Genomic DNA, 18,961 nt, shown 5'->3' with positions numbered 1-18,961 from the left:
TCGGGCTTTGCTGATTGGTCAGGAGATATCGTATGATACTGCACACTACCCGCATTGTTGTAACATCCATTACACATCCATTTATTATCCCGATATTAGCACGTGCAAGCTAATATTAGCACACATGCTGATATTAGTGTGCCTTAATGTTGGATGTTGCAGGATTACTAGCTGATTGGCTGTTTTTCTTTTAACGTACCCATTAGTTGTAGTTTCTCATAAAAGACAGTTCGATACCTATTTTTATACATGGCTTGTTTTGATTTGAAAGTGAAACAGTTCCAATTGTTGTGATGCAGTATGATTCTCAGTCGATAATTAACAGCAATATTCTCGAAGGGTATGATGCGAGGAGTTTCTTGTTTTTATTTTACATAGATATGAATGCGCTTGTCAGTGCTATAAATGTTGCAAATGTTGTCCCGTGGGCACACATTGAACATACGTACATGCTTTTTGGTGTGTATGCTCCCTAGTGGAAGTGATTGCTTATTGCAGTGTACTGTAATGCCAAGGGAACACACATTAGGCATTGTGGTGTGTGATTACTCATTTTAACATATTTTAAGCATATCTGCTTAATTTGGGCGATGGAAGTGAATGCTGTCAAATTTTGCCTTTGCTTTTTGTTTAAGACCCAGCTGTAGAGAGTACTATTTAAAAGTACTTTTCCGAAGTTTAATACTTTTTTTAGTTGGATATCGAAGGTTTAATGATTTTTGTGGAGGTGAGCACGTTGATGGGACCGAGCGACGTCCTGATGATTACAATTTTCGGTTTGGGCGTCGACAACTAATGACTCACGGAACAGCAAAAACGATGCGAAATGCCCATCTTGGTAATGAACTATAACACAGCGCTGATCCAGGGTAGACAGTAAAGCATCTTTTCCTGCTTTGTGATGTTGTCCGTGGGCGTGTTAAAAATATACCTGAGGGAGATTAACGCTGGTGGTAGGCGGCGTGGGGCGTAGGAAGCCATGAAATCTGGCGTTCACGTCCTAATTGGAGCTCATTAATCATGTGAGGCAAAGAACAACCCAATGGTTCTTTATGTCATCATGTTTAGGTCTCTTCTGCGGATAAAGGCTCTGTGTCATGGTGGCCATGTGTGGACCCAACGCTGATCACATTGTAAATAATCAACAGAAGCGGCAGTTAGCATTAGCTTCTTGGTCATGTTGCAGAAACGCCGAGATGACCTATTTTTTTCTCTAAAAAATTGAGACCTAAAATAAGAAAAGTATTCATGTATGATTATGATATTCTGGCAGAAACACAACTTTGGTTTTGGAACATTGTGATAAAAAAAAAAAAAAAAAAAAAATATATATATATATATAAATATATATATATATATATATATATATATATATATATATATATATATATATATATATATATATATATATATACTTGTAAAAATTTTAGGTATATTAAAAAATACAAGCTTATTCATTTATAATCTTTATTAAAAATATTTTTGACAAAGAATCTTATAATATTAATTTGGTTTTTGAAGGGTCGTGCATATTCTCCTTGTTACAACTTCAAGAAATCTTGATATTCTTCTTCTTTTTTAAACAACTTGAATCCCACATTTTTTTGGTCTCTAAAAATGCTTAAATAATGATCACCAGAATTCTTCCCTCTTTAATTCAACATTATTTTATTGTGTCATTATTAGGCTCTTTTTCCCTAAAAAATGCTTTACATAACATTTGATTTGCATTTGCAAATATTAGTGTTCTTTTTCTTAAATAAATACTCAAAATACAAATTTTACTTGGAGTTGCTACAGCTTCTGTCTTGGAAAGAAACATGACACATTTCTTGTCATATTATCTTAAGTCGTTTAATGCAAGGGAGGTATTTTTACATTTTATTAAGAGTCCAGACTTTCAATCTCAGATTCTTAGGTATCGATTTAACACTAAAGTATTCGGAAATTAATGTCCCTAATGTACTTAAATATTAAATTGATAATTAGGTATCTGGAATTTAATGTCTAGACTCTTAAAAACACGTGAAAATACATCCCTGGCATTGAATGAGTTAATAATATTGACTCTTTAAAGACAATTTACATGACATACTCTATGACAATATCATGAGTTTTCATGGGGGTGGGAAGTTTTATTAACTTTTTTCTTTGTTGATAAATGCCGCCTTTCTTTTTGCGGTATTGTCACAACATTTTCGTTTTCTCACCAACATGAAATTATTCCGACTCCTTCCTGTCCTATGACTGATATGAATTAGGTGTGGGAGAACATCTGAAAGGTAGAAATCATCACCCCCTTCCAGCAGTCATCGATTGGGGCAGCAAAAAAATCCATCGCGGCTGATTTGTGAACCATTACGTTTTGAAGGCAAAGCTCATAATGTTCATATTCAACAGCTTTACGGCGCGCCCAGCTAGGCCGCGCTAAAGAGACCGGGGGTGGGGGACCGGTTCTAGCGCGTTAAGATGCCGAGTGTTTACAGGCAAACCGTTAGAGAATGAGGGAATCGCGTTGGAGGGATTGAAGATCATTAAAGCAATCAATGGGAGTCTATCTGCAAGATTGCCCGCATGTGCAATAAGACAATGAAAGGAATTGCACTGTGGGGGATGTGTTATTATCATATTTACAAGTTGTCTTGGATTCGTTCGAGCGTAGCAACAACATTCAGTCCCAATAGTTTCATCGCTCAGCTTCGCCCTTCGTGTTTGGACAACAGACTAAATACGCATCATGGTAGGTGGTAGCAGTTTTGTGTAACAACAAAATAGATTTGTGACTATTTTGGCCGTGTTTTGGTGAGGGCCTTGTTTAGCGTGTTTGGGAATTTGGCTGATGGACGTTACTTTGATGCACTCCCCCCCCCCCTCATCTGACAATTTGTTGGCAGAATGTAAACTAAAAATTTACACCTGCTGGAACTACTGGAGTGTGCGAATCCCATTCATATCATTTGAAAAAGCAGAACCGGATTATATTGGTTTACTTCCAAAATATTGTCGTCTTATTTTTTTCCCTAACATCTGTTGTTGTCATTGTATCCTGAATGTAATACATGATTATGAATATAGGTCTCTCAATCAAATGTTTTTAGAATAGATTATTATATGGATTCTCTCATTAAATAATCGGGTAAAATTTCATTTTGCATTAGCGTATTGCAAACCACTTTTACCCCCATGTATATCAGTGGTGGGCCGTCAGGGCCAGCAAATTCTTCCCTGCTGGCCTACCATAACCTGACATCATTACCATAACAATAGTGACTGCTAAAGTGACTGCTAAAATCGGATGCATGTTGCTAATTGCCATTAGGTAAATACAAGTTAACTTTTATTTTGCATGATGTGTGGTTTCATGTTATACATGTGACAATAATTCTCCACAATCTACAATAACAACAAAATAACAACAATCTTCAATAACAACAACATACAACAACAATTGAGCAATGCCACAAGAGTGATTTGGGTGAATTATATCAAATTGCATCTGATTAATTCTTTCTATCTCAGTGAGTATGTTAGGTAGCCTTGTAGAAAGTTCTTTGAATGTAATATAACACACTTCTTTACTCCATTTTCCAAACTACAATACCGATTTTTGTCTTCATTTAAAATTGTTGCCTGTTTCTACATATTTTTGAATCATCCTCTGCTTTTTCTGGTATGTAATCAGTAGGTTTCTTTGTTTATAGTGTTTCTAAGCAAACAGTAAACACGTGAATGCGCCCTCAACTCAAACATTTGATCCGGTGTCATTTTTTAAGTGGTTTGACATCATCTATGCACAAGCCAGAAATACTTTGAATAAGAGCTCCTGTTCACAGTGCAGCCCGATTAGAGGTTAAGATGCTTTTTTTTTTCAGCTTCATAACTCCGGCCTTGTTCCTTTTGCCCCTGGTCAGCCAAAGGTCACGCACCACACACACTTTGCTGTATGTATTTTTGTACGACTCCCCCTGTGGTCTAACGCCATCACGGCGCGAAATGAAACGATAACATTTTTTTTTTATTTCTAAAAAAGGAGCCGTTATGCCGCAGGTGTCAAAAAAGTCAGGAGGGTATATAAATCACAGTTTTTGCATTACACAATTATGCCTCTCAACCTTAGCACTGATTGCACTTGCAGTACAAGCGCTCCGGACTCGCATGTTTTTCATACAAATTGTATTTCACTGTGGAGCACATAAGAGACTTTCACCAAACGTCATTGAGAGTTGCAATATGTAGTAATTGCAATATGCTTGTTGTTTCAATAGCTTTGTCAAATCCTGATGTCCAGGTCACCTGCATTTTCTTTCAACTATTATTTACCTGCTTGCAGTGGCTGTGTAAAAGATGAATGGCTGCAAAAACAACCTGTTAAAGGAAAGGATACATGATCATACATGGACCTTCGAATCGACTGCCATCTCTCTAACAAATGATGAAAAGGGAAGTAAGGTATGTCATAAAGAAGTCAGCTCATTTGTAGTTTTTTGTCCTTGAAGTTGCATTGTGCCAGTAAAAGTGGCAAAGACCCTCTCAGGCCATGAAAAAAAACATTCAAGGCAACGTTTACTTACTTGCATTAATTGATTTGATTGTGATACGGTGAACTGACGGAAATAGCTTCGCTTCGGTGAAGAAAAATAACATCCGTCCATCCATCAATCCATTTTCTGTAGCCGCTTATCCTCATTAGGGTCACATCTATAGCTATTTCATATAACTGAAAATTGTTTATTTCGAATTACGATTAAAAAAATGGAGTAAAAATTATTGCAATTGTTGCCTTCAAAGTCTAAATACATGTTAGTTTTTTTTTGTTGTCTGAAAACTAACAAAAATACTTTTGAGTAAAATAAAAAACAAACAGATAATATAGTGTATGTGTGTGTGTGTGTGTTTGCATTTAATCTGCCAGTAATAACTTTAGGAAGTAAAATGTGGGGAAAATGCATTCAATATATTTATATAGTGTGAATTTTGAACAAAAACATGTACAGTACACATGTCCAAACTTTGTTGACGTTCACCTACCTGAAGTCCCGCAACTAATTTGAGCGATGATAATGCACATATCATCGCAATTCCTTAGAGAGCTTACTTTCAGTTTTTGTCATGTAGAAAAAACTTTTTTTTTTGGTCTTTAATTTTATGGCTGGTCATATTTGGTCTACTGTACAAAGCCATGATCTCAAAATATATAGTTTTTTCCCCTCCCGTGAGTTTTTTCTCTTCGTGACAGGTCCAAAATCCGTCACGCAACAGTTGCGCCACTGACCACACACACAAACCATCGCAGGGCTTAAATTGTCTTTCACGTCGTATTTGAAGGAATTTTAATTGCAATAAAAATAGTTTTCAATGAAGCAATAATGCCGACTTTCCATCATTTGATCTGCTGTGCTAACCTAATACAACACCAAATGTTTTTACAAGGTCTAGTGAGCTCAAATTAGCACCATGAATTACTCATTTCAGTTTTTTTTGATCCAGAGCAAACAGGTTAAAAACTTTGGGACTTAGATATGCATGTAGCAGGGCTCCCATCCACCGATGGCAGAGATAATAACAAATATGGCCTTATCTGCTGGATATATCTCCCCAGCTTCCCCGCGAGATGTGTTGAGTGGCGTCCTAATCAAAAATCAATGCGCCCACTTGAGTGGGTTCACGAGGCTTCCGCCGAGGGGTTATGTAATCTGATGATATCAATCATAACGCCGTTGGAGGCGATCCACCTGACTTCCACCGCAATGGGGTCAGCGCGTGAGTGGCGAGAGGGGAAGCCTCCATCAATTACCAGCTATTATAGGGCTGGGCTTACTGTCATAGAGTTGTGTCGACCGCAGCTCTATAAATAATATTAACGGCAGCGGGCTCATCAATCAATACGAGCCGAGTTGTATTGCCTCAGCCTAAATGGCGGCTTCCACCGCTCGCCGGCCTCGATCGATGATTCTGGCTCCTGCGGACCGAGGTGCGGAAATCTAGCTGCATCCCGGCCCGCCGGTCCTCAGCCTGCCTTCCACGTTTCTTGAACCAATTATTTGAACACTGACTGAATCTCATGGACTGTCGTCATGCGGCCTTGAGGTGTATGCCAAATAAACAGGTGGCGCTCTAACTACAGTTGGAGTTATTGTCATATGAAGAACTTTTGTAAATTGCACCAAATTAACTGGATTGCATGACGTTTCGCAAGGGTGAACACCACAGAAACATACTTGTCTAACCAAGCCATATAAATGCAATAAATATACAGATTAGTCATGGGCCGATAATGGGTTTGTGGGTCTACCATGAAGTTGAAACGTCAAGGTTTCAATAACCCTAAATACTGTCTTATCACCGGTAATGAGTGCTTTCGTTTTTTGCATAGTTTAACAAAGAGGGTTTTGAAACCAGGCACAATATGATTGGTTGCTTGCAAGTTAACGCAACAAGCCCCCTGAATAATTAGATGACAATCACTTTTTTTTTAAAGATAAAAACATACGTTTTTGAGCTTTTAACCATGTTCCAATGTCGATTGCCCACCCTAAACACTCCTGAAGTTTTATTTTCCTTTATTGATGCATTTCTAAGCATTCCTTGCTTATTCTGCACTCTCACACCGGCCCCGCCTTTGCAGATAAAAACAGCTTATAGTGCGCTAATGACAACAGGAGCAAGACAGAAGCAATCGCTACCTACCCAACACCTCGCCTCTAAGCTTGTTTAAGAGAAAATACACGCCGACCTTATCCACATCTTTTAGTTTTGGTTTTGTTACGAAGCTGAGGACTTCGAGTTGGCCATTATGATGATGTGACCCACTTCTGGGAGATGATTGGACACAATTTTACCAATTGAAATCAACTTATGATGTTTAACACGCCCTCTGTGTCCTTTTTGGATCTTATAAGATGGCTCTCAAAATGCAACTTCAAAAAGGCAAATGTATATACTGTGTATATAAATTTCTGTTCATTCCGGTCAAACAAACTTGTTTTCTGTATAATTCTAAGGGTTTCAAGTGATAACATTTGAAGTTGGTTTGAAAATGTATCACATTATTATTTTAGCAACTTTGCTCAAAGTCATAATACGATCAAACAATCAAATAATACATCAAACAGAGTCATAATACGGTATCTCTTGTGCTTGCAGAGTTTACTCAACAAGCCGCCTCTTTGAAAATAATTATTTGGAAATCTTTTTTTTAAATCTTTGTGTGATCAACCATCAACAAATAAACGCACACTAAAGCATATTGATTTTCTCCTTTGACTATCGCACATCTCGCCACAGTTTAGCTTCGACATTCATTCATCGTTAGCAGTGTGATGTTTGAACACACAGGAAGTGTCAGAAACGTGAATACATTCTCCCCCTTCACAAATATCCTTTTGCAAAGGAGCAGCACAGTAAGCATGCCAACCAAAGGAAGCGGAGAGGTGGTGCGATGTGGGGGAAGAAAACGGCACAATGGCGTGAACTGTTTCTTGCAATTAGCATTCAAAATGCAGCGAAAGATGAATTAGTCCCATGGTGGCTCGTAGACCTGAGATCTCTCCATCCCCAGCTGGAGCGGCCTTGTGGCTGGTGAATCATTCACCCAGAGAGCTCCCTCTTTCGGAACCTAGCAACCGCTCAAAGGCTAAATGGTTCAGGTGACCTTTGACTCCCACACTGATGCTTACCACAACATGTCATTGTGAGATATGAAAACACTCCCAGGTGTGTAAGTGTGCTACATATGTCACTGGGCATTTATCAGACGGGATAACAATCCGCTGGATGAAGCTGTTAAAGCATCTGTCAGACAGGATGCTTTCAGTTTTGTCTTCTTGGGGAAAAAAAAGGAAAATCTTGTTCAAACAACAATGCAAAATGCGTTTGAAACCAATTGATCTGAAGATTTTTTCAAACTTTTGACTGGTACTTTTTATATTAGGTCTGCAATTAAGGAGGATTTTAATACCCACTTAATATATTGATTTTTTGTCATTTAATTAATGAATAAAATTTAAAAAATATTTATACCGCTTCATTAATTACCTAACTCACAGAAAAAAAAAGATGACTAAATAAATCAATGAATATTTACTATCAAGCGACAAAACTGAGAAATGGGATAGTTTTAGTTCTGAATGATTATTCGATTCACAAAAATAATTGATACTAGATCGATAAACAGATACGAACATAGGTAGATACGCGGTAGATACAGTACATATATACAGTAGGTACATACTAGATAGATACATACATAGTTATATACTGTAAAGATAAATATGTACATAAGTAGATACTAGATAAATATGTAGGTACATTCTAGACAGATAGATACTGTATGTGCATAGGTAGATACTTGATAGATCATACGTAATACTTTAGATCATAGGTCTCAAACTCAAAACCTCAAGGGCAACAATCCAATGCTTTTGTCTGAAACAAACTCGATTCAAATGATTGGATCATCAGCAAGCTCTGCAGGAGCTGGAAAATGATCCTAATCGTTTGAATCAGGTGTGTTTAAGACCGAAGCATCGACATCATGCATGATTGTGGCCCTCAAGGACTGGAGCTTGAGACCTATGCTGTAGATACTAGGTTGATACGTGATAGGTAGATGGATGGATGGATGGATGGATGGATAGATGGATAGATGGATGGATGGATGGATAGATAGATAGATAGATAGATAGATAGATAGATAATGTTTCGTCATCGCCAATATGTGAAAAACATTCTCATTTTCACTACTGTTTTTACAGCAAACAACAGTGATGAGTGGAATGGGATGTGAGGACATGAAAGCTCAAAATGTCTCTCTTAAGTTGTTTGTTTTGGAAGAAAATACATACAGTTCATCATGTGAGTCGTTGGCCATGAATCTGCTTCGCTTCATCAGTCGTGTTCTAGTTTTGACAGATAAGCATCATTCAGCTGGTCTCCACCATTACTAGCACTCATGATGATCAAGTAATATGATTAAACTTAAAATCCCGCTGATTCTCATCAGCCCACTTCAAAACTATGCTTATGGAGTAAATTATCGAAAATGGAAAGCGTAATGTATTTCTCCCTCGGCAGGAATGTCTCGTTCCTTTCCAATCAGCCCTGTCCAACTGCGGCTGTGACTTCAAGTGCTAACCCCGGGCTGACCTTCAGACTACAAAGCGTCTGGGCAGACAATTAGCTGTGCGGTACTAGCAATTTGTCGGAACAGGACAGAGGGGTTAGTGTCATTTGGCCAGTGCGGAAGACTCCTGACTAACCCAGAGCTCAGGGAATCCACCACCGCTTTCAAATCTTTTTTAATGCAGCGGCTTACGGGACTTTTCACTTTGTGCTACTGTCTTGTTTCACACCAACTTTTACACCTTCAGGCTACTTCCTGAGGCACTATGCTGCAATTTGTGTTCTTACGCCTTCTTACAAAAGCTGATTTTCTATGATGCGGGCCTAATCAAATCTTATTAGTTGTTTGAAAATGAAACTCCTAAATAACATGGAAGACATTTTGTTTCTAAATCCTTGGTATCCAGTTTAAGATTCAAGAACTGATACAGTGTTTATCCTCACTGCAGCCTGAAGTGACGCCATTCAGGTTTATGATATTTAAATGGCATCGTGAATGACACATATCTGATTTTCTCAAACGCGACCCAGGCCACTTGGTGTGTGGTTCTAATTCCGAAATACGTTTCTGATCTTTGGATATACGACTTCTGTCTGAACAGCCAGGTCGCATTCATTTAACTTACATGTAACAAACAAGCAACACACTTTGTCACAGTTCTGCGCTCAAAAAGCTTTGGGAAACAGCTTGGGAAAAACAAAACAACAATAGCGGACCATGGGAAGACGTTTGAAAATATTTGGAGGGAAGGATAACGAAGTGTATTTTCTGTGTGTGTGTGTGTATCCTCTTGCTCATCTGGAATGAGCTGTGACGCTCTGTGTGAACGAGGGAGACGTTGCTGTCACGGCACAAAATACCATTGCCAAATACTGCACTGTTCCTCGTTCTTTCCGCCTTATATGTAACAGAAAAAAAATTGAATTGAGCCTGCAGTGTGACCTAGCCTTAGTAATACTCGTGGGTAATGTTTTGTTGTCTTACTAGCTACCAAATGGTAGCAGTAGGGTGAAGAAATGTCACAGTAGTAAAAGGTCGTAGTGAAAAAACTTTACGTCGACTAGTCCAATATATTCAATTAGTCAGTTTAAATTTCTCTTTGCTGTACAGTGTGAACTTGAACGATAAGTTGTGCATTACTACGGTAGATTTTACTCACTTAATTCTCCTGCTAAACCTCCAACATGACTTTAAGACCAATTAAAAATCCATCAAATCTCTCTTTTCAGATGTTTCACCCTAGTTATTTGAGGAACTCCCTCCCTTGATGAGTTTGCAGCATACCAATGGTCACAGTTGGCCGAGCGCTGTCAAGGTAAGATGTATGAGTCGGTATATAAAGTGGACATAATTTCATGGTAAAGATGGGAAATGTTATTACAATTTGATTGTTGACGTTTTGTAGGAGGGAGGCCTTTGCTCCGGATTAGCGTTCGAGTTATATTGGACTATTTATGTGTACTTGTCTCCCCTTTTAAACACTGTAAACAAAAGCAATCCGTCATAAGCATCCTAATTGCTACCAGAGGTGGCGAGCTAGTTCATTCGCTGGCTTCTGTGGCAGTCGGCTCCAACGATTATGTGTGTATTCATCTGCTTGTGGCCAGTAAACTTGAATAGGATTTTTTTACAGTATCTCAGAAACTTCTCAAAATAGCCTCTCTTCTCCAAGTTTGTAATCCTGCCTCAAAAACTCTGACCCTCAAAAGCTCAAAAAATTGATGAGGTTACAACAACATGAATGTTGCCCAAGGTAGAGAAAAACCACAGTTTAAATATTGGCACATTCATCTTCTCAACAGTGTGAATTGTCTGCTAATCCTTTATTTTTGTACACATTGATTCGAATTTTAACCTTTTGAGAAAAAAAAAATCTTATCGAATTAGAGGCATATTTAATAATTTTAAGCCTTGTAAATGAAATTTTATTACATATTTCACATATAATTAGTTCTTCAAACACAGATATGTGGAATGAATTGGTCTCTTTTGAGTTATGCGATTATAAGTCGAAAAAAAAAACTCAACTTTTACCCAGAGAAAATGTCAAATTATACAATATATATGTATATATTGGATATGTACACATGCATACTCGTAAAAGTAGTTTGAGAGGTAAAAATCTCTCTGAAAATTTTGCTTGTGAAAAAATACAGTAATGAATGCAATAAAATGACCGAAGCTCAAAAGACTGACAATTATGGCGCACATTAACATCGTGTTATGACCACTTGCTCTCTTCGCCGATGTTCATTGAGTTCCATTGCAGTCGTTTCATAGCATAACAAGCAATTGACGAACGGCCGCAATATCGCAATTTAATTCTCTCCGTCCTCAGCATTGATTTTTTTTTTTTCCTCTTCTATGAACGGCTCCCACTAGCACATTAATATTGCAGCACAATTAGTTTGCACATTACTAAATTACCGGCAGATTAAAAGTGGAACAGCACAGTTCATAACCCGCCCCGCATAACTGCCAGAAAGGAAATTAATATGGATTCGAGTTGGTCCTCCGAGACGAGCGTGGTAAAACAATCCATAAGGAGGAAGTCCTCTGTGCAGACGCGTCGGGAGTTTCCTGTCAGCAATGGGTCTGCCGAGGCAATTAATATGGCCTTTAATTAGATTTGCATATGAACGTCGATAAGCGGCGTGCAGGGCGCTCGATGTCGGTGGGCCACGCTCTGTTATGTGTTTATACTATGCTAGAATCCCGTAGCCACAGAGTTGGGAATTCATTAAGTGTGTTAAAAGACAGAATAAATTTGGTATAGACAATAGCGCTAACTACAGATAAATATTTGCATCAACAGAGACGAATTATATCGTCATTCTTTTACCAAGTTTTTCATTCTGAAAAATGATGTTTTAGAACTCCGAAAAGTACTGTTTTCTTGTCAAACTAAATAATTATAAATGAAAATACTCAGTAGCATCTTTGATAAGTTCAAGCCCGGCAACGGAAGCTCCACTTCAACTCCTCCGCCCCAGAGAGTTGCTCTGACCTTTTGATGTGCACATTGATCCAATGTACTGAGTGGCCATTTCCCCAGAAACAAACAAATATAATTGGCTTCAGGTTCCAATGGCGCACTTCTTCTCCGAGCGCCCGGCCGATGCTTTGCGGCGATATCAATCAATTTGCACTTCTAGACACAATATGGGTGCCTTTAATGCTGACTGGTCATTTGAGAAAGCCGGAGAGGTAAAAATTCAATAGAGCTTTATCAGTCACAACTCATCTGTCTTCATCAATAGTCAACTTCTAATTAGGGGTTTTTTAGACTGCACTGAAAAGAAACAAAATAGTATCAAATGAGAAGAAAGTTCTGTTCTTACTCCTTTCACTAACCATGTAATGGCTGGTACTGCGGTATATATACATTATATATATCAGGAATGTGGTCATATGAGATTAGTACGGATGAGATTTCATGTCCTTGCACAGCATGAGATATTTATTTATTTACTTTTGCTTGTTGCCACGGGTTGAGCAGTGTTGGGCTCTGCATAACGGTAAAACACGCCACCAAACGTTGTGAGAAAGCCTGACAACTCTTGAGAAAAAAACTTACCATCCGAAATAATTTATGGACATGAACGCCTTAGTACGCCTTTATTCGGAAGTTCTTACTATTACTAGGTACTTTTTACTGATCCCTTTTGAAAACACTGGGCTGAGTTGAATGTATTTAAAAAATATATAATTATTACGATTTCAGGCCTTTTTTTTTAAAATGACAAATTTTGCCAAAATTCATCTCGTTTTCCACGTCTATATATATATATATATATATATATATATATATATATATATATATTAGGTACGTTTCAGTGTGTCAACACATTACGTAATGACATAAAAATGGATAGACCTGTGAGCACCTATAAATTGGGTTGAATGTATATTATGTTGCTGTTTTTTCCTAAAAAAAAAATACTGTATATGTAGTTTAACACCTCCTTCCTATAGAAGGACTTCTTTCCTCAGGTGTTTTGTGCATAAATACTTGAATCATGTTTAAAGGGCTTTGGTGAACATATGCTCGTAAAAAGGTGTTTTCTCACCCGAGTTGTGCACTTCCTCCCGGCTTACCAAAGTGTTACATGTTGCAGGCGTCGATTCTGTTGGGATTGTTGGATTCTGAAGCTGCATTCAGTGGTCTCATTATTTACGCACTGCCCGTGGCTTCTCGTAAATTATCTCTAGCACACCAAGTCGGGAATCCTAATACATACAACTCCAGTTTGTATCTTCACACAGGCCATTGCTTCCTGGAAACATTTCCAAAAGTGTTTCGGATTTTACATTTATTTGCCCCGCCTAACCTCCCAAAGATAACAATTCTCTTTTTGGATATTTTCTTCCCAGCAAGCCCAACTGCTCTTGTGGGTTTCTTATTAGCAGTCTTTGAAGGTAGATGAAGGAAGCCACAGCAAAAGATCACATTCTCCTTGAAGGCAATGTGTGAGATGTGGCTTTTTACTGTAGACCCATAATTACTTCTGTGGTGTACCCCCACACAACACAAAACTGTTATGGAACTTGTTACACTAATATATTAATCAAGGACATTTTCTCTCATTTATCATTCTGTATTAAGTAGCTTTTTCCATGAACATTTTGTAAGGATATTTCTCAAAATTAACATTACAATCTCGCTCTTATCATGGTGTATTGTTCTTTAATTCACTTAATTGTTTTTTTTTTCAATCAGAGTGGGTTGTAGGGCTGTCAAGATCGAATAATATAATTTAGAAACGATCATTCTATTGATGATTTCATTGATTAACCAAAATATCAGAGCAAATCAAATTTTTTGTTGAAGTGTATTGCAAAATCATGTTCCCTCGATTCATGATTGAGTCGTTGGTTCTGACATCCAAAGAAAAATCAAATGTTTGCACATGTCGTATTTTGATTAAACACAAAAGATTATTAGACTGCGCTCATGAAAGGCTATAGAAATCAGCGAGTAATTACTGCTGAGGTGGAAATCGGAAGATTTCGACAATTTTAATTTAAAAAGTAGCTGTAAACAATTACCCGATTATTAAAATACTTGTTGTTTAATTTTATCGTCAATGACTTGATTAATTATTTACATTTGACAGCTCTAATAGGTCATGAGTAACTTTAATGCTTAGTAGTTCAGATACACTGTTCACATTCATTATTCAGTTCGAAATCGTCCGTTCATGTTAGCATTGTCAGTATATTATTTCCATTAACTAGACAAAACAGCTACACATCTTATCTGTTATAGCTAATTATGTCTTACATGATTTAAGATGTTACTGTAAGTACATTTCTAAAACATTATCAGTATGAAGTAACTTGAATAGTTGACAATTTGAGTTTGCTGTTTTAGCTACAACTCGAGTTTTAGCAGTTAGCATATTAGCCTGCTAAAACTTAACTGTTTGAAGCTAACCATACCAGACTGAATTTCACGTTTCTAATCGCAATGTTTAACCAAATACCTACATTAATTTGGTGCCTTTAGCTCATATAAAGCTTGATAAGCATCAGTTAAAACCAATATATGTCTGAAACAAGCCACATTTCCACCAAACGTTTGAAAACCAGATGAAACTGTGAATTAGCTTCTTACTAGCTTCAACCTTCACAAGTACAATTTGTCACTATTCAAGTGGAAAGGAAACTGTTTTTCCTATTTAACTATAAGTTCATAATAACAACGGCGTCACCGCTCGCCACATAGCGGACTACCTGTTTGAGTATTTACTCAGCTGGGCCCCGGGGCCTCTCCTCCTCCTCGGGCTCCAGCGCCGCCTCGAAAAGGGAACGAGGTCGCGAAATATTTCATTTCCCAAGTAAAACATCTCCTCTGGTCACAGTGATGGATGTGCAATCAAGGGCCGAGCACTCATTATTAGCCCCGACTCGGGATCCACCAGAGGAAATGAGGGTGAGGAAAAAAATGTTGTTTATATCTGGCCCTCTGTCACTTTGTCAGAGGAAGACATTGTGAACTTTCAAACTAGGATTGCACGGGCCTATAATTGGCAACGGGGATCAAGGGACGGACCGGTATGAGAAATTTGTTCAAAAATGTCACATTTTCCATATTGTGACAATCACATTTCGGCTTGAAAGTAGCGGGATGGCGATCCTTTTAAAATGCATTTTAGCTGGTTTTCTCACAAAAAATTATTTAAAACTTGGAAATCTTAAATACTTATGTCAAAAACTGTCATCAGAATAAACTCATTGAAAAAATTGTATAATAGGCAGACGTATACTACATTCCCTTTACGTTCCCCCAAAATATAAACAATTAGGGATGGGACGAGACACAAATCCAACGAGACAAGATGTCTCACGAGATTGAGTCTACGAGTGAGACAGGATGAGATTTTGGAAACATTTTTAACATAAAATAATGCCCCCTATAAATTTTCCTGTTTTCAGAGTTTTCTTTTTACTGAGCAGACTGTAAGAAAATTAACAATTTAGTGTGCAAATGTTTACATGTTTAAAAAAACAAGGTAGTCATTTTTATTATAGGCTCATTTTCAGCTACAGATGAGCGAGTTTAACAAAATACTCGTTAGCTAGAGTTTTTGACGTTTTTTTTTCTTTTCTTTTTTTACTGTGTTTACAAATTGTCTTTGTCTGATATGACAATATTTCAAACCAAAATATCACCAAATTGGCGATTTGAAAGTAATACGCGCATCGTGTTTATTGCTCGTTATTGCGTGTATTGCTCGGGGAAGTGAGAAGAATAAGAATTGAATTGTGTGGCACAACTATAAATATGACAATGAATCTCTTGAATCTTGACGCATTTGACTCAGCCTGCTATGACGTTCAATGGTGATCAGTGGCAACTGCAACCGCATCGCCATCAAAAATGCAACTTTGGCTAAAATACCTCAAGAATGATGTGGAAGTCCAAAAATGGTCAAAATAGTGTTCAAGGGTTGAAAAGCAAATCTGAAAGTCATTCATTTTTTTTCCAATTTCTTTTTTATTGCTTTTTGCAGCAGGCCCCATCCCCCAAATGTCCACGATTGTGGGAAATCCTTCCCTGGCTCTCTTGTGTAGACAGCAGATGGTGCTGCAATCACTTCACAGTGTTCCAAATGCTTCCGGAATTTCCAAAGAGGGGGGGTGAGTAAAAAAAAGTCACACTGAGGCTTAGTTCCTGAGTTGCAGCAAATGTTTGTTGAAATAAGTGGAGATTTCCTGGTTTTCCTTTGTGGGGGGGGGGGGGGTGGAAACGGATAGCGTTGGGTGATAGCTTCCCTGCTGCTCGTTGCCCTGTATTTCCTTCCTTTCCCTCCTTTTCTTTCTTGCTCTCCCTCGCTCTCTATCTTGAATGTTTTAAGCAACCGAGAGGATGCAAAGTCAAAGTAAAACGCGGAAGGCGAAGAGCTCGCACCGGGGTTTCGGAGTAATATTCATTAAGATGGACACCTGTGACTTGTTGGGGTAACAGCCCCCTTTTTTTTTAGGGGTGAGTTTGAGGCGGGGGAAAGTCGTGAAGGAAGAGGAGGAATGTTCAAGGGTTGACAGCGGCGTATGCAGTGGGTGGTAGAGGGGCCCTCGGAAATGGAATGAGAAAGTGCAGCGAGGCAGACCGCTCATTCACCATGACAAATGGGGAAGCTCTATACGTGCGAGTGTGTGTATGGGGTGGGGGTGATACCTGATACCCCACGGCGGCTTGTGTGCACCTGCACAGGCACCACACTGGAAGTAATCCGTGGCCAATTGTGGAAACTCACTTCCGTTTGAAACGCTGGCTCAAATTTCACGCATGACAATGGTGGATGTCAAAATAGAAGTTTTCCTTTCGTTCTCATCATTATTCATATTACAGATTGGTATGTTCGAGAAAATAAAACGACTAGTTGCAATTAAAATGTAGTTAGTTATTGTTTAATTCAATCAAAATGTTGTTAAAGGTTGACCGTGATTTTAGTTACCTGAGGACAGAAGTCATTTTACAAGACAAAAATTAAAACGTGACAATTTTGTATGTCATTTCTAATAATCTTTTCAACATACTCAACAGTCCTTATGACATCGGAAAACTATATTCGTGCAAGATTTATATATATATATTTTTTTTAGTTTTATCAAAACTGTCAACTTTTCTACACATTACGACAACACATAATGATTCTTTAATCCACAACTTTATCATTATTCTAAACTCATGCTTTATGACTTGATTGTAATATTATAGCTTTTAAGGTAAATTTATGGCTTGATTACACATATTTTTTTCTTTGTTTGTTTGTTTTCTCAACATGGACTTTCTTTTATCTTAGTATAACATTCTCTTAGAAAATTACTGCTCACATTACACGGCAAGAAGAAATGATGCAGATTTTTCTGTGGTTGTCCTTTTATTCTTTGGCAAATGTTTTATAAATTCAAAGTCATACTTGATATCTAAATCATAGGATTTTACATTTTTTGTGTCATTTCTAATAATCTTTTCAACATACTGATCAGTTAAATACAATATGAATCAATCCAAACCAATCCATTTTTTGTAAAGTTGTAAAGTTTTTGTTCTGGAACTTTTGTAACGCTATCATAATTCTAAATTCATACTTTTACAACGTCATTGTAATTTTTCAATGTTATTGAGTTGGTAGTCATAATGTGTTGTTTTTTGTAGTTTTTTCAAAACTGACTTTTTCTTTTAATCTAACTTTCTAATGGAATGTTTTATCGGGAAGAAATTAATTAGATTTTTGTTGTTTTACTCTACAACTATTGCAATGTGATCGTGATTCTAAACTCATAACTTATTTGTAAATTTACAACTGTTTTAAGACGTGTTACTCAATGTTTTTTTTAAGTTTAATTAAAACTGACTTTTTCATATAATACAACATTTTCCTAGAATTAAGAATTTTTCTTCATATTAAGATATGAAACCAATCAGATTTTTTCTGTAAAGTTTTACTTTACTTTAACTTAATTTCTAACTTGATATACTTTCTTTTGTTCTTCTTGCGGCGGAGCAACTAATAATGTACATAAATGAGAAAAAGAGGATGAACAAACCAAAATATTTTCTAAAATTTTTGAAAGAAACAAACATTTTGTCATTTATTTTTGCAAAACAATAAATCCAAATGATAAATCTCCCACGGGCATTAATATGCAATATGTCAAGGAGTTCATGAGCCTTTCAACAGAGTGATCACAAGCAACATGTCATGTGGCTTCCATTTCCATTAAGTCATATGTCAAATTCCACTCGCGTATTATTAAATCTTTGGAAGAGGTTCCAATTAGGCTCGGGTAGGTGCTGTAATCCAATTGTATAAAGTGTACAGGGATGTATAGATGTTTTCTGACATTTGTGTGTTTGGGTGTGTAGATGTGTTACTTATAATACCACCATTTTTTTACGGGGTTGAAATTAATTAAAAATATGTTTTTATACAAGTCGTGGATATTTATTTATTTGCGGTAGGTTTTCACAAAGCCGGGTTTATGTAACGCAAGTTAGTTTTGAATTATAGACAAACTTTTGGGCTTTTTCTCCTTTTTGAGACATCTTTCAAAAACGCTTTAATTTCCCAGCCACCAAAAGCTTCAAATTGTAATGGACGTGGAGGAAAATAATGCAGTAGATAATACGCTCCATTAAAAGATTAATATGCCAAACTTTAAATGTGTTTTTTTTTCTCAAACAAGAGATTTCAACTTACTAAAATTAAATTAGCTGTGACTGTCAGTTTTTAAATTACCTCAATGCACAGTATTATATATCATTTTAAAGGGAAGGAGACATAAGCCTGATTTTGTGAGTACACATTTATTTATTTATTTATTTATTTA

At 37.2% G+C, this 18,961-nt stretch overlaps 1 protein-coding gene across 28 annotated transcripts in view; it reads left to right on the top strand.

Annotated features, from left to right (window-relative positions):
- Window positions 1-18,961, top strand: part of LOC148424444 (uncharacterized) — a 196,112-nt gene that overhangs the window by 59,881 nt on the left and 117,270 nt on the right. For 17 of the 28 annotated variants that reach the window (XM_088413979.1, XM_088413971.1, XM_088413973.1 and 14 more), the window contains 2 exons: window positions 4,331-4,449; window positions 10,351-10,436. In XM_088413979.1, coding sequence (XP_088270105.1) covers window positions 10,389-10,436 — 48 coding nt within the window. In that variant the 5' untranslated portion in view covers window positions 4,331-4,449; window positions 10,351-10,388. Of the gene's footprint in view, window positions 1-4,330; window positions 4,450-10,350; window positions 10,437-16,137; window positions 16,265-18,961 lie in introns of all 28 variants that reach the window. The other 11 variants (XR_015865491.1, XR_015865490.1, XR_015865486.1 and 8 more) reach the window with 3 other exon arrangements.

Source organism: Hippichthys cyanospilos, chromosome 4 (assembly GCF_059441005.1).
Source record: "Hippichthys cyanospilos isolate Australia breed blue-spotted pipefish chromosome 4, RoL_Hcya_1.0, whole genome shotgun sequence".
In the NCBI taxonomy this organism is placed as follows: Eukaryota; Metazoa; Chordata; class Actinopteri; order Syngnathiformes; family Syngnathidae; genus Hippichthys; species Hippichthys cyanospilos.
The sequence above is the reverse complement of the archived record's forward strand: the minus strand, read 5'-3'. Positions and strand labels throughout refer to the sequence as shown.